The following is a 23,507-nucleotide window of genomic DNA, read 5'->3' as shown; positions in this document are numbered from 1 at the left end:
GACCTTATGATTCTCAAGTCAGTAAAATCTAGTTTGTCCATTTCAGCAGAAAAGCAGACTCCTGCTCCAAGAACCCTGTTATCACTTTGAACGTTGAGATGTACAAGCCAGGCTATGTTTGTATCCATGTTGCAATTTGGAATGTACAATAACAATGACAACTTGTATTTAAATAGCATAGTAAAAAGCCTTAAGGTGCTTCACAGGAACATTAACAAACAAAATTTGACATTGAGCCACATAAGGAAAGGTAGGTTTTAAAGATCATCTTAAAGGAGTAGCGAAGAGCAAAAAAAAGTAGCAAATTCCAGAGCATGGGACTTAGGCAACTGAAGGCACAGCCGCCAATAAAGGAGTGATTAAAATAGGGATCCCAGAGAGTTGTAGGGCTGAAAGAGGTCTCAGCGATAGGGAGATGCAAAGCCATGGAGGGATTCGAAATCAAGGATGTGAATTTTAAAATTGAGGCAAGCCTGACCAGGAGCCAATGTAAGTCAGCGAGTACAGGGGTGACAGGTGAATGGGATAGAAACAACATAGTTTTGTGTACACTCGTGTTTATGGAGGGTGGAAGGTGGAAGTCTGGTTTGGAGAGTGTTAGAATAGACAAATCTAGAGATAGCAAAGGCATGGATGAGGGTTTCTGTAGTGGATGAGCTGAGGCAGGCAAAGTTAGACGATTTTACAAGATGAAAGTAGGCAATCAATGATGGTATATATATATATATATATATATATACCATCAATATATATAGTCATAAATACATCATTTAGTCAAATATGACATTAGGTTGCAAACAGTCTGGTTCACCCTTAGTTGACAAGGCGAGGGTTAGAGTTGGTGGCTAAGGAACAGAGTTTGTGGTAGGGACTTTGGTCTTCTCAATATTTAGTTGGAGGATATGTTGTAAAGGATATTACAAAGGTCAATATCACTTAAAGTAAAAACTATAAGAACAGGACCCTGAAATTGTTTTTTGTGCTATAGATACTAGAGTGAAGTAGGAGTGGTTACAGGTTTACCATTCACATTATCAATACTGGAAGCAATTTGAAGTAATAAATGCATCATAAAAGGAATGTATTAGCACAATATAAAGTATATAGGTTTAAATGCATTTTTTGCTATAGCCAACAATACACCAGTGCCACCTCAATCCTTTGAGGTACAATGAACTTTGTTATCGACAGGTAGCTTGATCCTAGTTGTTCACTTGTAATTCCAATTCAGTTTGTCTCACCTCGGCATATGGGCTTATCAGTCCAGTTTCCTGTCTTCCCACACAAGATTCTCCTTGAGCCATCCAAAATGTAATTTTCAATACAGCCATAATCAACATAGTCCCCATAGTTATAGCTTTGTCTGAATGCAAATACCATAAATCCATTTACCACTTTTGGTGGTATTCCACATTTCACTTCTATAATACAAAAAAAAATATTTTTAAGAAAGGCTTTAAATTTATTGTTCCATGTCAAACAATACTTCCTTAGATTTGGGGACATATTAAATTACTATATGACAGTGCACAGTTACAATGTCTTCTAAAAGGTGTGTTGCATCAGTACTAAATCTTTAATTTAAAAATACTGTTTCCACATTAATAGTTAAGTGTTACCAGCTTTCCTGCTCCAATTTGTAATCTGTTTGCAATATTGGATTTTGTGGGCAGAATTTTCACCTCGGTGGGCAGCCGTGCGCTTGACCCGCTCAACCGTGAAATGACATACGATGGCGTCAGGTAAGTGCCCCGACATCAACACGCAGTCAAGCAATAGTTCAGTCAGCAGGCACACGTGGGAATCGGCAGTGTGCCCACTGACAATTAGAAGGCCTATTAAAACCATTAAATTATTAATTAACTTAAATTTTTTGCTCCCTGTCCAACCTTATGGTTGGCAGGCAAGCAAAAAGGCCAAGCGGCCTTTGTACTTTTTAGGAAACCTCATTCATGGGCAGGATGAGGTTTCCAACAGCAAATAAAAGTAAAATAAAAAATTTTACATCTCATTCATAATATATCCTTGCACATGTGACAGAGTCACATGAGGGAACATGTTTTTTAACTTATAAAAATTCTTTATTTTTGTTTTTCAGAACTCTTCATCTTCCTGAAGCAGCTCTGTGCCTCAGGGAACTTTACCAGTGCGCACCCACGTGCATGTGCAAAGTTCCCTGCTCGCCCTCCTCCCTCCCCGCACAGGCAGCGGTGAGCGCTGCGGCATGCGTTTCATGCTAGGCGGGCCTTAATTGGGCCACCAATGTGAAATCGCAGTCCAGCCCCAATCATGGGCGGCAGGCGGCTTCCCGACCACCCACGCTGAGCCTGCCCGACAATGGCAAAATTCTGCTCCATATGCTCCAAATAAAACATGAAGGAGAAAAAGAAACCATAAATCATTGTTGATGGGACTTCAGAACACCATAAATGTAACAATCCTATGAGACATGCTTCCAATCATGTGCACAAACCTGAATAATACAGCAGTCACATATTAGATCTTTTAATCTTAGAAATTTTAGAGCAACATACACATGGTGGAGACTCCTGTCATTTAATTTTGCTATCATGATTACTTGCCTTTACATTGAGGCGCATTTGTCCATTTTCCATTGGCTAGGCAGAAGCCTGTTTCATTTCCAATCAAAGCCAGGCGTTCCTTGCACTCATAGGAAATCATGTCCCCAAAGACAGAAATGGCATTAGGCTGGCCTGTGGTACGAAAATGGACTTTTCCATTTTCTGGTGGAATTGGGTATGGACATTGCACAGCTACAGAAAATACAAAACAAAGGTAAACTTCAACTTCATCGGTAAGACAAGTTGCTGCACACTGCCTGCCAATACTAGGTCAAAGGTAGCACATAACAGGTTATGGTGTGAACAAAAAATTTACTTTGTTTTGTTAATTTTCTTAGTAGTTTTTTAAATTTTCCCTTCCCATGTTGGCTAGAAAACATTTCCCAGTTGAGAGGGCACACACTATCCTGCATTTCTGCCATTGCCACTCTTTGGCTAACCTCTGGTAAATATGCACAAGTGGCCCAACAGGACTTGCAGACCACTTATTCTCTAAAGGGAAGCATCAAGTCTTCTTTTGGCTCCTCCTCTTGATGGTACAGCTGAAATAAAGAATAACCTATGAATGAGATGGAGACAGTATAAATATTCTTCCTACTCCCCCAAATGGTCCTATTTTCCTTTATGGCCTGCTTTAGAAGATATCATTCCCTAGTCTAGCGATCGGACATTGTGGTAATCTGATTAGTAATATAACTTTAAAAAGAATGTTATAGTGGAAGATCACGTGATCTTAACATCCAATAGAGGAATAGCGCAGGCTACATCAATAGTCTATATTAGAGTCTGTAGTGTAGAGACAGGGTATGAGTTGAAAGCACACAAATGCAACTGCTGAATACCTTTGTAAATAAGCAGAATGTGTTCCACCTAAGAAGTGTCTACTGACCTAATATGTCTATGGTACCAACTTGGCCATCCCAAAACAAGCATGCGACCCGGACCCATAAGTCCAAACAAACTGGTGACCAGGATCCAAGAGACATTTAGGGGAGGATTTTCCCCTTGGCGAGCAGGCGTGGCGAGTGGGCCTGGGAACGGCCACGAGACCGACTTCAGCCCGCGATTGGTCTCCAACTGCAATTTCATGCTGGCTGGCCAATTGACGGCCTGCCAGCGTGAAACATGTGCTGAGAGCCTCAGTGCTGCCGGGGTGGGGGCGGGAGGATTGTGAGTGCTGAAATATGCGCATGCGCATGCGCGGGGAGTCCGTACTGACAGCTCTCTGAAGGCACAGAGCTGCCTCAGGGAGCTGATGGATTTTAAATACAAAAATAAACTTTTTACATATGAGATAAACATGTCCCCATATGTGACTCAGTCACATAAAGAGGAACATATAAAAAGGGTGTTAAAAAATTTTTATTGCTTTTTTAGTAAGCATTGGAAACCTCATCCTGCCCATGGATGACATTTTGTTAAAATGCAAAGGCCACCTGGCCTATTTGCCTGCTGCGAATGGTTGAGCAGGAAGCAAAAAATGCAGCTTAATTCATTACTTAAGGGCCTTAATAGGCCTCTTAATTGTCAGCGGGCGTGCTACCACCTCTCGCGCGTGCCTGCTGACCAAAAGATCGCAGGAGTCCGTGATGACATCAGGACCCTCACCTAACGTCATTGCTCACTATTTCACTCCTGTTCAGGTCAGGCATGTGCCTGCCCATGGGATGAAAAAGTCTGCCATTAAGCTGCTCCTAATGTTCTGCTAACGATGTTCTGCCAAATTGTGTGCAAAAGCAGCAATTTTCCACATTCTGAAGAAGTCAACCCTGAATTAACATGAACAAACAAAGATGTATCTCCCTCCCTAGTTTTCTGCACTCCTCACCTGAAGGTTCTGATCTGTGTTAAAGGTAAAGATGCTACTGCTGCACTCAAGACCTCCTACTTCTGATAATTGAGGGCAAGTGAGTGTTAGCAGGCTCTTTCATCCTGTCCCCACTTTATGTCCAGAAGCATGTACCATGCAGCAGGAACTCCTGATATTTTTGCCTTCCTTAACATAAGAGTATAAGAAATAGGAGCAGGAGTAGACCAAACAATCCATTGAGCCCGCTCTGCCATTCAACATGACCATAGCTGATCTTCTACCTCATCCCCACTTTCCTGCCCACTCCCCATATTCCTTGATTCCCAGAGGGACCAAAAATCTGTTTATTTCATCCTTAAATATATTCAATGATGGAATATCCATAACCCACTGGAGTAGTGAAATCCAAAGATACACAGCTCTTTGAGTGAAGAAATTTCTTCTCATCTCAGTCCTAAATTATCAGCCCCTTGTCCTGAGGCTGTGCTCCCTTGTTCTAGATTGCCCACCCAGGAAAAACAACTTTTCAGTGTCTACCCTGTCAAACCCCTTCAGGATCTTGTATGTTTCAATGCTATCACCTTCTTCTAAACTCCAGAGAATATACATCCAATTTACAGAGTCTCTCATCATTGGACAACGCTTTCACCCCAGGGAACAATCTTGTGACCTCCAAGGCAAGTATATCTTTCCTTAAATAGGGTGAGGAAGTATGAGGTGCAGTTGGTAGCATTCCTGCCTCTGAGCCAGAACCTCTTGGTTCAAGTCCCACTCCAGGACTTGATGGCCAAGAAAGTTGTGTCCATAACATGCCAAACAGGTTGAGTATCAACTTGTAAATCCATAGGCCAATGGCAGGCAGTAAGAGTGGGAGAGATTCTTGGTCAGCCATGTGATGAAAAGAAATTGGAGCCTCCACCATCACTTTTCATAGCTCCAGTCTGCAACATGTATGTAAAAGTTTATGTTGCCACAGCAACTCAGACTCTTTGGGGTTTGGTTAGCTCAGTTGTCTGGATGGCTGATGTAGATCAGATTGATGCCAATAGCATAGGTTCGATCCCCATCCCAGCATGGGTGGATTTGGTACCTGCCTCCTTGCCCTACCCTGTTGGTGGTCATGGTGTTGTGGGTCAGACCTGCTTTCAGGCACAGAATTCAAGAAAAAAAAGTATGGAGACTAAAAGTATGCACAGTATTCCAGGTGTGGTCTCACCAAAGACCTATACAATTGTATGTAGTAAGACTTCTTTATTCTTGTAATCCAATCCCCTTACAATAAAGGCCAAGATGTCATTTGCCTTCCTAATTGCTTGCTGTACCTGCATACCAACTTTCAGTATTTCTTGTACTAGTACATTCAAGTTCCTCTGCAACATCAACATTTGTCAGTTTCACTCTTTAAAAAAAAAGTTCTGCTTTTCTATTCTTGTGACCAAAGTGAATAACTTTATGTTTCCTATTGGTCTCCATTTGCCACCTTGTTGCCCACTCACTTAACCTGTCTATATTTCTTAAATGCATCTCTGTGTCCTCCTCACAGCTTGCATTCTCACTTAGCTTTGTATTGTCAGAAAACTTAGATACAATACTCTCTCTTTGTCTAAATCAGATTGTAAATGGTTGAGGCCCCAACACTGATCTTTTGGCACTTCTAGTCACAGCCTGCCAACTTGAAAATGCCCCATTTATCCCTACTCTTTGCATCTTGCCTGTTAACCAATACTGTAGCCCAGCTGTGCTGATCCCAATTTTTACACTCCAACTGGCTGACACCAACTAATTTAACAGCAGCCCAAAACCTTATGGTTGATTTACATGATGCACTGCATTTACCCATTATGCTATAAGAGGAGATGATACACTTCTGTGGTAGTTAACTCAGCTCTCTGGTTGTCTTGTTGATTCTTTCCAGACTGTTCAATAGTCACCATATTATAAATATGTTTCTTAAGAAATAACTGAAAACATGTTGATGTCACAAAAGGTGTTTGTGGTTGCTAGTTTGTGGGAGGCAGCAGCTTTGTGAAAAAATGTTTGGCACAATTTGAAAATAATTGCCAAATGTATTTCTAAAGGCTGCTGAACACTAAATCAATAAAGGTGATTGGTTCATTGCAGTTCATCCACTGAGAAAGATTCAACATCCTCAGTGTTAATTGGATCCCAAGCCAGATGGTGAGGAACGAAACTAGACATCAATCTTTTCCCTTTATAATAGGTTTATTTACATAATGCAACATTACATATATCTGTTTTCTACCTACTAACCCCAGTGTCCCAGCCATCTCTCTTTATACTTTTTTGATTAAATCTAATTAACCAGGGGGAAAAAACAATTAACAAAGTAAATTCAAGCGATAGCCCCTTAAAGGGGCAGTCTCCCTTTACATTCTTTTGAGTGGTTTTGGGGACTGATGAAGCACTCCAGCTGCCTCTGTGCCCACTGGTCACATAAGGCCTGTCTCTCTTTAAAAGTGCTGTTGATACTGAATTAAACAATGCCCTTCACCTATGTATCTTAACAATATAATTAACATATCATGAACACCCAGCATCCAACTGTTCTTTACATTATTCTCCATTACCCAGCTGTAGTGCATGTGATGTAATTCTGTTCTACCTTTAGGTGCGTCTAGTAGGATGATTAAACTTGCAATACAACATGCATACAAAATGCTTACGTTCACAGGATCGTTGCTGATCACTCCATGTCCCATCATGTAGACAGGTGCTGCTGTTTAAGCCTTTAAGAATGTATCTGAACAAATAAAGTTAGGGTTACCAACAGTGTTAAACAAAACAAGAGGGAACAATTAGTATTCTGCAATTCACTATAAAGCTTCAGCCACTTAGGTTTCAATTTTAACATTCTCACCAATAGAAACCTTCAGAAATATAGCATTGGAGAAGATGGGGGTGAGGTAAGAATTTGTAACTCCCACCCCCTAACTCTGCTGAGTTTTCAACTTCACTTCATATGCAGTAGAGGCTAGTCACTTCTCTCAGGTGAGGGGAGGTGGAAAATTGAGTCATCACTGGACAGCCCCTATATACCTCCTAGCTAGAAGGGCATGGGAAACCCTCCTTCTCAATCACTGTTTATACATGACATAGTGAGGAAGAAGTGTAGAAGATAATATTAGAAAAGCAAGTCTGGCTTCCTTAGGGAGAAAAAAATGACTTTAAAACAGGGTTAATCCTCGTCATCAGCCCTGTGTGGGTGTATGTTCTTGTTGTTGTCCACATTTACAGAGCTCCCCACTCATTCTATTTCAATTCAGTGGAAATATGACAATATCTATGCTTGCACTGATTTACGAGAAACTACACTTCATTCATTGTGTTGACCTTTTACTAAACTTTCCCTTCAGTATAGAATTTTTAATAGAAGCTCAGGCACGATAACATTATTTTGGCAATAAATTACAGCACCTATGACAAACCTTTGATAGTTTGGGATAAAAATAATCAGTTTCTACATCCTTGTGGCAGAGCCATTTACTGAGTAATTGAATCTACCATAAATAATAGTAAACAATGTTTAAATAAAAGACAGACAATGATATTTCCTGTGAAGTAAATCCCAATATTATTACCGCTTAGATCAAAAGGTGCTACTGATGAGTGTAACATGCCCAAAAAATTAAAATTGCATAAAATTAAGTGATGAAGTAAAGCAAATTGGAATATGCTCTTGTGGTTTATCTTCTCACATTAAGAACTTCTTCAGAAGTTTCATTGCCTTGAAAGACATTTTTATGGCTTCTTCTACATTCCTGATACAGAACTGATCTCTTTTCTAACGTGTGGGCTGTATGAGATGTTTGATGAAATTGAAGCAAGATATATTTGCTAATTATGTTTTCAGTACACAGACTGTACATTGAAAGCAGATGATTGGGGAATATCTTAAGAGAAAGCAACTGCCAAAGATAGGGGAACCAATTTTCCTGTCAGTAGCACCCGGGAATGCTAATTCTCCAAGAGATAATTCAGGAAATGAAGCAAAGAAAGGCGATTCCTCCAGTCAGAGCAAACCAAACGCTCCCAGGGAAATTAGGCGGCTGTGACATTTGGTGACCCTCCTGCCTCATTTTGTTTCCCTGAGACCAAAATTACCCTAGGTGCTGGGATACTCAAAGAAGATTGAGATGGGATAAAAATAGAAAATGCAAGAAACACTCAGAGGGTTAACTTCTTAGATTTGTTCTGAAATAAGTTCATCAACCTGAAATGATAACTCTGTTTCTCTCTCCATAGATGCTGCCAGACTTACTGAATATTTCCAGCATTTTCTGTTTTGCATTTTAGATTTTAAGCATTCGCAGTATTTTGCTTTTGAAAGATTTAAGTTGTTTTGGGCCTGTGATCTCCTTAGATAAGAGGGGCATAAGGGACCAGGCAGAATGACTACCACACACCAGAAAGGTGAGTGGCCTTGATGTTTTTCCTCCCATTCCAAGGATCTTCCAAAACTTAATTGGAGCCAGAGTCCTTTGTGGTAGCTGTTCCCCAACAGCACACACAAGGTTCCAAACTCACCAATCAGTCCCACAGCTGTTCCTATCTATCTCTATTTCCTAGTGCAAGGATTTGTCAAATGATGGACATATAATGGAACCATGCCACTGAGCTGAGCTTGCCCACTAAATTTGGACACTCTGTATGCCTGTATACTTTGAATGCACTCTGTGGTCCAGAGCTGGGCAAATGGTGGGGGGTGGGTTTCAGTGGGGGAGAAGGATGGTGTTGCGGGGTGTAGAAAACAAGGTGATGGAGAAGAGAAACAGGAAAATTGGTCCTGTAATTTTGTAAACAAGAAAGATTTATATTGATACTGTATTATTTTCCTTCCTTTATTACCATGTTCAACAGTATAAAAACCAGCTGATGTGCACAAATCCCCCAGTATAACAACGTGATGCTCTGTTTCAATACTATTATGAATGGGATTGGTGAGTTGTAGGTACTGAAGCTACATTTACACTACAGCTGTAGCATCACTGCAAAGTGGTTTTGCTTCATACTGCTGCTAATTCTAAATACAACCAGGTGGGATTCTCACTTTGCTACAGTCAGAGTTGCACCAGATTCCAAAGTTTATTCTTCAGCTTATTAACATCAATGCAAAGCATTTTGCAGTGCATGATGCTGCAGCTGCAGGGCTCCAGATAACACTTTAAAAATAAAAAGATAATAATAAAAGGGTTCTAAGAAATGCTGAGACGTATACAAATATTTCTTATTACTTCCACAAGAATGACCAAGAATTAAATGTATTTACTAGATAAGTGCATAATATCATATAATATGTGTTCAATTGTATCAATACCACTATCTCAATCTCACTATGAAATCTGTGGGGAATGCAAAAACAACCAGAAAGACTCGTCCCCTGGATTCCCCTCTTCCCTAAACTCCTAGAAAGGCTATGCGTTAGGAAAGGTACAGTGTGGCACAATAGAATTGAATAAGGCAGCAGGGTAATAGGATTTTTTAATAATGATCTAGCTGAGAATCTGTACAGAAAGATGGACTAAATGGCTTCTGTTTTTACTATAAAGTTCTATGGACATTTAAGCAGGAATGTGCCAAAGGACAGTTGAGAGCTATTAAATGGACATAAATAACTATACAGATATATCTCTGTGGCATTTAGGATTATGTGCCAAATTGGCAGACTGTTGAAGATAAATAAATCTGAATTCTAATGTTAAAAATGTCCAAATCTGGGTTCAAATGCCTTCAATTTATTCCCAAATGCACGCTGTTTGCCTTCTTCTCAGTGAACTGTTCCAGTGAAGATGATATGGTTGTACATTTAAACATCAAGAAAGAACTATGTCTAGGGTTTCCTAATATCTGTCTGAAGGGGCCATTGTCGACAGCCTTTTTGATCAATCGGAAAGTATAAGCTTGGAATCTAATGTCCTCATAATGTAGTATCACTGTCTAGGTACTTTTGATAATATTGAAGGTGCTGTATATAAATCAGCAGTTTAAAACTTTGAACATTACCTTGTGGTCTTTTATTTCAATTGTCCACTAAATTGTAATATAATCCTAAATAGTATTAAAAGAGATCTCTGAACATTTATTTGTGCGTCACAATTACATGTTAACTGATGTATTCTCAATGGTTCAATATTTTCCTACCTTGTAATGCACTTATCTGATAACTCATCATCTGATGGAACCACTAGTATTAAAAGTTGGGGAGCAAAATGATTTTATTGGTAAAGTTCAGGCCTAGAATCAGGAATTGGATCTTTTGAGCAGTCTTAGTAAGAGACAAATGAATGAGCTGTTACAATTTATTAAATACACAATTAAAGTGGTGGCTTATTTTAAGTATAATTGCTTTGGAATTTTAATATGATTTTAGAGAAGCCTGGAGACTATAAGTTTATTAAAATGGATTCTTGGTTTGGAGATTCAAGTCAAAGGCTCAACTTTAGTTCTCTTCCTGCCAACAGTTTGGTCAAAGTGGATGGCATTGGTCTGAAAGAGGATTTATGGAGGGCAAATGATACAGAAGAAAAGAAAACATTACCAATGTTACCATCCTTTTAACTGACTGCATTCATGTAAAGTTGCTGTTGCGCAATCACTGAACAATACCTACCCTTCATTGCAACTGTAGTAAACATTTTTCCTAAAGGTGAACTCTGTTGCATGCATTTCTCCATTTTCCAGCAATTTTGGCACAGGACAAGATCTTGCTTTTAGGGGAAAAAATACTCCAATCAGAATTATTTTACAATTTTTTTTTGCATAATGTCAACCTATATATTTATTCAACACATGCAGAATAATTGATCCCTAGATGTGAGTGGTAATTTAATCAAGCTGTTCTGGCAGTTACCTATCATAACGCTAAAGATTTGTGCCTTCAATGTTAATACACATGGGCCAGAATTTTACGTTCGATGTGCAGGCGTGCGCCCGACATGCCTGAGCGTAATATGACACGTGATGATGTTGGGCATGTGCCCTGACATCATCGTGCGCCCTCCAGATGTTTCGCTAGGCAGGCGCGCTATGAAGACAGAGGCGCACCTGCCATTAATTAATAGGCCAGTTAAGGCCCATTAAGACACCAATTGTCCTGGAGTTTACGTAGCCCATGTGATTTTGAGGGCATTGCATGGGCACAATGGGCAGGCGGGCAGGCCACATTTTCAAAAACTTCATCCATGGATGGGATATGAGGGATGAGTGGGCTTGCTAATGCTCGTTGTTTGTACTTTAGCTTAAAAGTTGCTGCTGCTTGCTTGTGTGAACAGGACATCTTCATTTCGCTTCAGAGCTGCTTTGGCAGAAATAAGTGGCTTCAGTTCAGGACCCTGGAGGAGTCATACCACTTGGGTCCTTCCAGGTATCAGACAGCGTTCCCTTACTCTGGGAATGGGGATTATGGTCTCTGTTGGAGACACCTCCTCTGAGGAGGAAGAGAGAAGGGGGAGAAGGCCAGGTGTCACTATCCAGCCTCCAGGGGGGGGCGACCTGTGGGAGGAGAGACGCAGGCACAAGGGGCGTAGGGTCAACAGGATGTCCAAGGCCGAAGGGGCCACAGAATACGCCAATATCCTGCTGCCAGGGCTTACAGGCGGCGAAGCAGCTACCTCAATATGTCTGAGGTGCAGTGCCGAAGGAGGCTCCACGTCTCAAGGGAGACTGTGACCTCCATTTGTCAGATGATCATCCCTGAGATCAGATCCCACTGTGTGGGTGGACACCCCATGCCAGTGGCGCTGAAGGTCACAGTGGCCCTCAACTTCTATGCCTCTGGCTCTTTCCAGGGGTCAGTGGGTGATCTTTGAGGAGTCTCCCAATCAGCTGTCCACAGTTGAGTCAAGCTGGTGACAGATGCTCTGTTCAGGCGTGCATTGACTTTCATTCACTACCGCACGGACAAAGCCAGCCAGGCAGAGCGAGCCAGAGGCTTTGCAGCGATTGTTGGGTTCCCCTGCATCCAGGGTGCAATCGACTGCACACATGTGGCCATCAAGGAGTCAGCGGGTGATCTGGATGTCTTCGTCAACAGCAAGGGGTTCCACTCTATGAATGTGCAGATAATGTGTGACCATAGGATGCAGATTTTGCAAGTCTGTGCAAGATACCTAGGCAGCTCTCATGACGCTTATTCCCTGAGACACTCCCAGGTGCCGAGGCTCTTCAGTGCTCCGGCCTGATTGGATGGATGGCTGCTGGGTGACAAGGGCTATTCCCTCAAAAGGCAGCTCATGACGCCTCTTTGCCATCCAACAGAGGCGGAGCAGCGAGACAATAGGGACAATGCCTCTACAAGGGTGGTGGTAGAGGGAGCCATAGGTCTTTTCAAGATGCGCTTCCAAAGCCTGGACAGTTCAGGGGGTGCACTCTAATACCCCCCAGATCGTGTATCATTGATAGTAGTTGTATGCTACGCTCTCCACAATCTGGCACTGGAAACAGGGGACGCAATGGAGCAAGAAGATGTTGGCACAGCTACTCTGGCAACAGACCATGAGTCCAGTAGTGAGCCCGAGGACAAGCATGGTCAGGAGAACGCTGAGGGGTAGACGCTGACTTGGGCAACCTCCAGGGAGGCAGGGACACCTGGGACGCTTTGATCCAACGATTCTTCAGCTAGCCTACCAAATAAGAACCACCGCCACCACATGCCAGAGCTGCAGGCTCCATACTCGATACCTGACAGGAGCATTTGCTTGGTGAACAACATGCACTATGTGCCATTTCAATAAGGTTCAATGACAAACAAGTCACTCATAACATCATGGGTTATCCTGCGCCTGCAGAAATAATGAAGCATCAAGAGGCTTGTTGAACAGAAACACATTTAATGATGTGGTATCTGGCATACATAATACAAATGAAATTGTTAGGTTTTATCCATCACACTGGTGAACATTTAACGTAAAAGTGGGGGGAAAAATATTACCAGTGATAAGCCCATGTTGTGCTTAAGGTGCTTTAAGTTTTCGCTTGTGGGTGCTACGTCTAAGTGCCCCCCACTCCCCCCCCCCCCCCCCCCCCCCCCCCCACCCCACCCCAGCTGGCACTGGCATTGGAGACATCCTGCTCACTCTGCTGTCCTGTTGGCCTTGATGACCTTGGCGGGCGTCCTCTGGCCCATAGAGCTGTGCTGGACCTGCCTGGGAGGGAGTGGCTAGTGCCATGGCTTGCATCTCCCCAGTCGCCGTAACCTCATCGGATGCCACAGTCACTGGCAGAGGGGTGGAGGAGCTGCTGCCATCATTCGGAGCACCCTGAGATGAGCCAGCAGAGATGACAGGCAGCTCATGCACCAACGTGAGGTCGCTTTAGGCCTCCCTGCTCACCATTGATGGACAGACACCTAGCTGGGATACTGGGTGCCCAATCCATCTCCCACACTGACATTGAGTACCTGAAGGCTTGCAGGTCCGAGCCCTGATTCATCTTCTGGAGCAGCATCTCCATGAGAGTCGCCATTCTCTCCATGGAGGAAGCAGTGCGCTCGGCCATGAGGGTCATTGCATTGTTCATGCTCCACAAGGGCTTCTCCACAACAGAGACCATGGCATGCATTCCCTCATCTATCTCCGCCAGATTCTCCCTTACATCCTGCTGGACTTCCAGCATCTGCTGCCTCAGGGATGACTCCAGAGGCCCATCATCAGCCACCGACTGAGCATGTTCCTGGTCCCCAGCAGTCCCTGTGCACTCTCTGCCTCCGCCTGCACATCAAGCGAGTGTGAAGTGCCCTCATCAATGTGCACCAAGATACTAGCCACTGATCTAATGTCCACCAAGGTGCTGGTATCTGCGCTGGTGCCTGCCTGGCTGAGAGGGTATGACACAGGTGCATTGTGATGGTTGCTGTCCTCTGGGATCAGTGGTGGGCCTACAGGCTCCTCACCTCGATGGGCCGCTGGTGAGCCTGAAAGGAAAAACAAGGACATGTCATTAGTTAAAGTCATTACACTGTTACTGTGCATGCCTGGAGAATGACAGGTTTTTTTAAGGGGGGGAGCGGCTACTGAATAGAATCCAATCGAAGGGTTTGGATGGTTTTGATAAATAAGTAAATAATTGAGAATGAGATGCTGTAATCTAACTTGTTTGATTGGGTGATATATTTCATCTACTTTGCTAAAGCTTTTCTTTCAATGGTGATAAGAATCTTGAGATTACATTAGTGCCTTGAAAACCATTTAGTGGAGTTCAGTGGTCAATTTGAATAAGCCTCCAATTGATCACGATATCCAAAGGTACAGACTGAGCAGCAAGTGTGCCAGTATGATCCAAAAAGCATCCTCATGGAAATGATCAACTTATTTTTCAATTAAAGTTAATTTTAAAAATATCAAAGGCCAACAAAGAAAGCTGAATACCAGTACCGAAATACTGTTGTATTTCTCCTTATGCCACCTAGCCTAACCCCACGCTCCTGGCCACGTTCCATAGCCTTTGATGATCTTTCTTCAAGTAATTATTCAGTTCCTTTTCAAAAAAGCTATCTATAGAACCTTGCCTTAATTTTTACTAGTTTCTATTTGATTTTTATCCTTTCCATCTCCAGTTTAAATATTTCCAATTGCTGATCTGTATTCTTACTTCGCAGTTTTTCCTTCCATTTAATCTGGGGAATGCCCCTTTTTATTTCACTATAATTTGGTTTTCTCTCCCCACCTCACCATTCAAACCCCATTTAAGTGCCTTATTCAGTTTTTCTTTATTTAATCACTGAATCTAATTTATATCATGGTCACTGTTTCCCAATTCCTGTACTTCTTGGACACCTATGTGCCCCTCTCATTTTCCAGAACTAAGTCAGGTAATGCTACCTTCTTTGTTGGACATTGACTGAGAAAACAGTCCTGAATGCACTGCAAGAGACCTTTCCCTTCTCAATTGAAAATTCTCAATTAACTTTCTGTCTTTAACATACTCCTAGTAATGTAACCAATCCTTTGCTGTTACTTAGCTTAACCCAAGGTCATTCTGTTTAAATCACATGTCCATTATATACTTACACTCCACTGCTGTCAGTCGCTGTTTTCATGTCATAGATTTTTACTTTAAGCAGTGAATTTAGTTCCCTAATTTAGTTTCTTCCACTCTGCATTCATTTTCTTGCATTTTACTTAGGGTTCCATTGGTTTTGTGATTTTTTTCCCCTCTTTTCTTTTGCCTTTTCACACCCATTTTTTAACCATCATTTTCAATCTCTCTTCCTCATCCTATGTAACTGAAATTATATTTTTCCTTCCAAGCTCCCTAACTTTACTGCCTGGATTTTCCTTCCTTTCTCCATTATATTGCTTTAAATTTGCTCCATAGCTCCTTTCAAAAGTATAGGTCCCAAATCTGCTTAGTTAAAGGCTTTCCTGACAGTATAGCTATCCCTTACCCCTTAACTGACCTTAGTGCCCATATGAATCTGAACCTTGCATCACCCTCAAACCATATCTCATTTCCCTAATTCAGCTCCTCTTGAACTGGCAACAACCTGTTTATGACCCCTGAGGTTGTGATTTTTAATCTAACACAACGCCTGGAAATCTTTCTCAAGACCTGGATCTTGTTCCTCTAGATTTTATTGGTTTTGATACAAACCATCATAGGAAACTTAATTCTCCCATTTCTGGAGCTGCAGCATAACCTTGTGGTTATAGAAGTGATTATCTACTTCTCTCATTATCAAACCTCCTGCTATCAATATATTCCTGCATTTAACTCCATCCTGTAGGCAGCCATCTTTCTCATGGTATCATGGCATTGAGCATGGCTTCCCTCGCTCAAGTCTTCATTGATGGAAGAAAATATTTAGTATTAAAAACTTATTGCCAGGACAGTTTCCCTCAGGAAGTTTCGCACTTGCTTCATACTCTACCTTGATAGATGGTCACCTGGTTCTAGTCCTTGCCAGTTATCACTCTTTGTGGCTGAGGGGTAACCGCCAGTTGGAACATATGTAACATTAACCCCTCCACCTTCTTATACATATTGGAGTGTCTTCTGCTATTCCTCAAGCTCAGTAACTCTGGCCTTGAGTGAGCGCAATTGGAGACATTTTCCAGAAGAACTGCCTCCAGCAAGATTCACACAACGAGTCGTAACTGCCTTCCACTGTAATGTTACTAAAACAAAAGTAAAATACACCGAAGTTGCTGGAAATCTGAAATAAGACCAGAAAATTCTGGAATATCCAACAGGTTGGGCAGCATCTGTGGAGAGGGAGAATTAACAATTCAGGTTATCTGAACTAACAAAGGTTAGAGATGTAACAGTTTTAAATAAGTACAGAGACAATAGAAGGGAAGGAGAGGAAGGAACCTTCTGTGATGGGCTAGTGGGAAGAAGGGATTAAATGACGAAGGAAATAATGGTAAAAGGCAAAAGTAGATGGCAATACGACAAGAAAGAAACAAAAGATGGGTCTAGAAAAGCTTTAAATGGTAACAACAGAACCATTACCAATAGCTGCTGTCAGAAAAAATGGGAGCAGAGGTTATGATCTGAAATTGTTGAACTCAGTGCTGAGAGTTGAAGTTAAAACCTTATGTTGAAGTTTAGCCACATTTCCAAGAATTTGTTATTTACTTACGCAGACAGTTGATTTTGGGTCTATTCCAAACCCCATCCTTTGGGCAGACAAGCTTGTTGAAACCATGTCCCCTGTACCCGAGCAGGCAGGAATATACTGCCTCTTCTCCAGGTTCATACACCTTTTTCCCATTCATAACGTTTGCATTGTTCACTTCTGGTGGTCTGCCACAGGCTACAGATAGGGGGAGAAAGCCATTGCGATTTTCAGTGCAATATATTTTTATTTGTTTCAGTGTATTTCTTCCCTTCCTTTCAGGATCCCCATCCCCCCATCACATAGTATTTCCAACTGAGAGAAGATAAAAGAATGGAATTAGAAAAGGCCATTCTGCCCATCTCACCCATTCATCCAACTTCAACTGATTTAATCAGCAGAGGTAGGTAATAACTACTAATAAATTTCTAATCTTGAAAAGGTTAAAAAAATGGCATTTGAATTTTCAATAGACCAACACTTACCCAAAACTTAACAAAACAACCAGTCTCCCACACTCAATGGCCCTGACTCAATCACCCCAGTTCCCAAATCCCCCACCCACCTTACACCAAAATCCATCACCAGACCCCCATACACCCAACCCCCACTACCGCCCCACCACACATCAACCCCTCAACCCCCATCAAATGCCAACACCTATTAATGCCCCCACCTCACACCAATGCCCAGCACCACACATCAACCCCCCAGCCAAAGCCCACACACACTAACCCCCACAACACATTGGGCAGAATTTTCCACTCCTGTTGGTGGCAGGTGTGTTTGAATGGACAATATGGCGAGAAGGCCAAAAATCGGTTTTACACCGTTGCGAAACCAGGTTGCGATCGTCTGCTCCACCCGTAAATGGTGGACCGCCTTTCCGCTACTGCATGTCAGGATCCGTGCTGGATTGTCCGGGCATCATGCCGACATGTTTCACAGCAGCACACAAGCGACGTGCACCCGGCAGGCTGCACTTTGCTCGGTTCTTCGAGCTTTCTTTGTCTACCTTGGTTCAGGCAGCACTCGTGGTCGTCAATGCCAGGCAACACGACATCATTTTTAGGGGGCTCACGGGCAGGTCTCTACTTAGCAGAACAGCCGTTGAGAATGAGCCATCTCATCACTCTAAACTCACACACTCACAAGGCCATCACATTCACTGGCTTCTCACTCACTGTCAGCTCAAGAGACGTCACCATTCACTCTCTCAAACACACCCTCACATCTCCATCTGGGCTCATACCCCTGCCTAAGGGGGTAGCTTTTCAATGGCTGCAGGGCCAGGGCTTGCTTGGAGAAGGGGGAAAAGCGATCCCAGGCAAGGGAAGAGGCTGCAGGGTGGGGACTATACTGGGGAAGGGGGGTATCCCAGGGTGCATGTGGGGCCACATGTTGATCTGTGTAAGTGGCCTCAAGATGGTGAGGACTGAGGAGGCAGGCTGCAGAGGAGATGAGCCCGGATGGAGATGTGAGGGTGTGTTTGAGAGAGTGAATGGAGACATTTCTTGAGCTGACAGTGAGTGAGAAGCCAGTGAATGAGATGGCCTTATGAGTGTGTGAGTTTAGAGTGATGAGATGGTTGCCTTACCCTGGTGACATGGATGAGATCATCCTCTTTCTGCATTGGATGGCTAAATTCTGTGTAGCACTGCTTCTGACCAACACTGCCCCACCTCTGATGCCGGAGCGGTGAGATTGCTGGACCTCCTGCAGCAAAAACAGGGGTGGAGGACATCATGGTGGGCCTCCAAAACACATTCGAGTGATGGGTCACTGTACTGTTCTTAGCTTTCAGGGCCATGTCTTCACTGGAGCAGTGCTAGGCTGCAGGCATTGAGAACTGTGTGCATGGCTGCAGTTTAGATATAACACCCAGAGTGAGGAAACGGTGTGGCAGACGATTCAGAGGCCACCTGCCAGTGAAAAAGCATGTTTTCTGTAGTTGCATAATTAATGAAGCAGGAAGTGGACAAAATGGCGCAAAAACCCAAAAACGTCTTTTTTTATGCCCGCTAATGCACTTAGTGCAATTCTGGGATGATTCTGCCCATTAACTGACCTCCCCCCATCCCACACAATACACCAACTCCCCACCCACTGCACACCACCCTAAGGCCTTCCTGCGCCAGGGGCATTTTGCTTGCATCAAGGGATAATTGGACATTGGCCCTGGTGACAGCCTGTTAATTGGTCGAGCCAGCAAAACACTACCCCAGGGTTCCACCACCCATGAGAGTGGGGTCAATTCCTGCTTTTGGCCCCAGCAGTGGGACTTCAGCCTTGCCAAAAAATTCAACTCTTGATCTTACAGGTTCAACCCACTCTGACTCAGTTTATTTCCTTACACTTTTTATGCAAAAACTCAAGTATGCCATCACCTCACTCAGTTTCCCCCTTAGTTTAGAAGCTTACCCAAAGGATGACACTTCCAATGGTGGAATATTCCCTCAAGAATACATTGCAGTATCAGCCAAGATTATGAGCTCAGTTCCTGGAGTGAGAATGTACTCGCAACCGTCTAACTCAGAAGCGAGAATGCTGCCAAATGAGCCATATTAACGTCTGAGCCCTATGTTCTTTCTGCGTTATTTAACCCTGACTAATTGCACTCCAACAACTTGTTAAAGACTAACATGCACTCACAACTCTGCCTTTTGGACACCATGAGCTCTGCAAGTTGATTCACCCTCAATTTTACTTAAAACCTCTTGTCGGGAAATGCTTTGCTTCTTCCTTCATTGGGAAGTGACTGCATGAGGATTTGCAAGTGTCTGCCCATGTCCTAAAATGTCAGACTGCCATGAATCGAACAACTGTTGATGGGTCAGCTCAAGAAGGATGACTGAGCCACCCCCGTGCTCAGTAGAACAAGCTGGAATATCTGAGTGCCCAGATAATTGGGCCGCAAATGTTATGAAAGCATACTAACCAAGGTTCAGTAAAAGATCATTTGCGCTCTGAATGTGAAGTCAGGATAAAGGGTCAGCCATTTAGTACTGAGATGAGGTGAAATTTTTTTACTCAAGAGTATTGTGAATCTTTACCCCAGTGGGCTGTGGTTGCTCAGTCGTTGAGTATGTTCAAGACTGAGATTGATAGATTTTTGAACACCAAGGGAATCGAGGAATATGGGATAATGCAGGAAAGTGGAGTTGAAGGGGAAGTTGGGTCATGGCCTTAGTGAATAGCGAAGCTGCCTCTCAGAGCTGAATGGAGCATTCCTGCTCCTATTTCATATGCATAAAAACAAGACAAACGGTTAAAAACTTATGAGCTGTTCTGTTCAGATTTGCCAATTGTGTATTCATAAGATTATAAGAATTAGGAACAGGTGTAAGCCATTTTTGTAATATATCTCTCCTTTTAGTTTATCTTTTCTCTCACCAACTCTCATTATTTATTTACTTCCTGTTTTGATTCTCTTCATTTTCTTTTTCTCTATCCCTGTTTCTCTATCATTCTCCTACTATGACTTTCCTTTCTTCATTTTTGGATTAATTTTTCTCCATGAGAAAATGATCTTTTTCCATTGTTTACATTCTCTGATGTTTTAGCAGCTATAAGGAAATTACTAAAGAAATCAATAGCCCAGCGTCCTGGGACAGCAAAACTCTTTCCTGTTCCAAAGATCCATATTCTTTTGGGATCTGTGTTGAACTTCATCTGTATTTTCAAATCCTTTCACTGCAAAAATTAATTTGCAAACAGCAGAAAATGTGTTTCAATTTGACCTTTTACATTTCTTAATATTTACCAATAAATGTCACAAGATCACAGTGACCTTTCAAGGAGTTCTACTTGTGCATTTTAGCTTATGTTTGTGATCAGTGAAGCAAAACAAGAGGAGAGTTTGTGCAGTGCATTGGTATGGCAGTCCGTTTCATTGGCAATTACAGTTCCAGGGCCAAATCTCTGCAATTGGCCAAGTTGCCATTTAAGCTTATTAAAATAGAACATTTTCACAAGCACATTTACATAAGGACATAAGAAACAGAAGTGGGCAGAAGACCATTTGTCCTCTCAATCGATAAGATGATGTCCAAACTTCTATCCCAGCTACATTTTATCGCACTATCTCCTTTTCCCTTAATTTTCTTAGGATTCAAAAGTATGTTGATCTCTGACTTAAATATATTCAATAACTGAGCATCCACAGCTCTCTGAGGTAGAGAATTCCAAAGGTTTACAACCTGTTGAATGAAAAAAATTCTCATCTCAGTCTTATCCTGAAGCTATAGGCAGAATCATCCTAGATTTGCACTAAGTGTGGTAGCGGGAGGGAAAAAGGACGTTTTACCCAATGGCGGGTTTTTACACCATATTGTTCCATTCCTGCCTCATTACTTATGCATTCTTGGGAAACACGCCGGGTCGCTGGCGGGCTGACCTCTGATTCGCCCACCCCACCATCACTTCACGCCTTTGGTAAACCAGGTGCCATGTTTAAAGTCCGACCCTGCAAAGCGCTAGCACCCTTCAAGGGATAGGAAGCTGCTGGGAACTGATGGCTGTCAATGGGAGGAAACATGCTGCCCCCAGATTTAGCAACACCTCCCTGAAGCGCCTAATGGACGCAGTGGAGACCTGCCATAATGTCCTCTACCCCCGCTGTAGGTGAAGGCCAGCAAGCAAGGTTACCAATCTAGCATTGGAGATGGTGGCAAAGGTGGTCAGCGGCAATACGCTGCAAAAGAGGACAGCCATCCAGTGCAGGAAAAGGATGAATGATCTCATCCATTCTGCCAGGGTAAGTCACCCTCCTCATCACTCTCAACTCACACACGCACAAACCCATCACACATCCATAGGGATCTCACACCTCAAGGGACAACACCATTAACTCTCACACACACCTTCACATCTCCATCAGGCTAATAACCTCTGGAGCTCGTGTCCTCATCCTGTCCATGTTTTCGCTCACCGCACAAACATTCCATGCGTCCTGTTCACACTCTGTCCATCTGTTTTCATGCAGGAGAAGCTGGCTCATAACAGCAAGGAGAAATCCCAGACCGGGTATAGAGTGGCCCACATTAGGCCCCTCACTCACTTTGAGGAGCGTGCCATTGTGCTGACTGGTGAGGACATAGACTGTGCCTATGATGATGGTGAGGTTGGCGGCAAACACCCATGTGAGGATCCTGCACCACATCATCCCTCTCTCAACCCAAATGTGACTGCTCTCTCTCCTGCTTTTGAATCTGCAGTCATGCACCAATTATCTTTACTTTCGTTCACAGGGAGCTCTGCCAAGTGACTGACACCCTCAGCAAGTCTGTCCCTCTGCTCCATTCAGGTCCTCACCTCCAGTCAAGAGGACACCTCCTCCATTGAAGAACTGGAAATAAGCACCCTGGATGACCTGTCACAACACTTAACCACACCCTCCACCAGTGCAGAGACACACACCCTGGTGGGACCTAGATCTAGTGCAGGCTTGGGTTCACAAACTGGTGGTCACCACACAGACACGTGTCCGCAGCAGGAGGAGGCATGTTCGAGCTCCCTGGCACTCGGAGGATTGCTGGGGAAGAGGCACCTGTGAGGTCCAGATCAGATGACGAGACTCTGAATTTAGCTTTCCACTGTAGTGTGGAGAGTCAGCAGAAGGCAGGGGAACATCATGCAAAGCTGTTGGAAGCCCTCAACAGAGTGGCATGAGTCGGAGGAGTGCATCCGCCTGCACTCTGATGAAGTTGCCCCCACATATGGAGGTCTCCACGGGATGGATGACAGACCCCTTGGAGACCCTGGTCCAGCAGAATGCGGAGATGAGTGCAGATCTGCATACCATCATGATAGCCATGGGTGAACTCCTGCAGTGGCAACGTGAGAGGGAAACGGGGCACCGCGACCTCTCTCCAGGTGTTCCTTCCCCTCAAGGAGTCAGGCTGGTGCCCTTGGGCACCCAAAGGGAGGAAGACTGGCAGCTGGACACCCCAGGTCATCCACTCAGGAATCTGAGAGGCCATCTTGTCCCTCTGAGTCCCCTTTGCCTGTGTCCCTCTCGACCTCATCCTCTATCACTGCAGAGGGAGCAGCTGGCCCACAAGAGGACAGCCAAAGCAAGCCTGGGCCCTCAAGTCCTCAGCTCTCCAGTGGACCCACGCCGAAGTTATCAGAGGCAACAGGGCCAACTATTGCTCAGACTGTCTCCACCCCTGCTGCGGATGTCAGGGCAGCACCTAGAAGAAGTCTTAGGCCAAGAAAAATTAAGAATTTCTGATCACAAGTGGTTGCACAGGTGAACATGTTTTGTCACTTTGTAATCTGAAAACATATTCACCTTCATTGAATAATGTGTAATGGTGTCTTTCAGCTTCACTTACAGGCTTCACGAATCCTCCCCTTCCGTGCCCCCCCCCCCCATTAGCTGTTCACCTGCACACAGCTAGCCCATGAATGATTTCTGGAGGGAGAAGTGTGAGTGGCGCAGGGCTTTTCAGAGCCTCATGCAAGAATCTGCCACACACCCAGAGCCTTCCTCTGTCACTCTCATCTCACTGTCCCGAGCATTTTCACTGCTGCCTGC

General features: G+C 43.5%; 1 protein-coding gene across 1 annotated transcript in view; it reads right to left on the bottom strand.

Annotated features, from left to right (window-relative positions):
* The window catches only part of LOC121293681 (beta-2-glycoprotein 1-like), a 57,437-nt gene that overhangs the window by 4,951 nt on the left and 28,979 nt on the right, over nucleotides 1-23,507 (bottom strand). The window contains exons 2-6 of the mRNA XM_041216849.1: nucleotides 16,991-17,164; nucleotides 11,021-11,117; nucleotides 7,077-7,153; nucleotides 2,583-2,774; nucleotides 1,242-1,421 (exon numbers count right to left, since the gene is read on the bottom strand). Coding sequence (XP_041072783.1) covers nucleotides 1,242-1,421; nucleotides 2,583-2,774; nucleotides 7,077-7,153; nucleotides 11,021-11,117; nucleotides 16,991-17,164 — 720 coding nt within the window. The remainder of the gene's footprint in view (nucleotides 1-1,241; nucleotides 1,422-2,582; nucleotides 2,775-7,076; nucleotides 7,154-11,020; nucleotides 11,118-16,990; nucleotides 17,165-23,507) is intronic.

The sequence above is a fragment of the Carcharodon carcharias genome, chromosome 22 (genome assembly GCF_017639515.1).
Source record: "Carcharodon carcharias isolate sCarCar2 chromosome 22, sCarCar2.pri, whole genome shotgun sequence".
In the NCBI taxonomy this organism is placed as follows: Eukaryota; Metazoa; Chordata; class Chondrichthyes; order Lamniformes; family Lamnidae; genus Carcharodon; species Carcharodon carcharias.
Note: the sequence above shows the minus strand (reverse complement) of the source record. Positions and strands in the feature narration are given on the sequence as shown.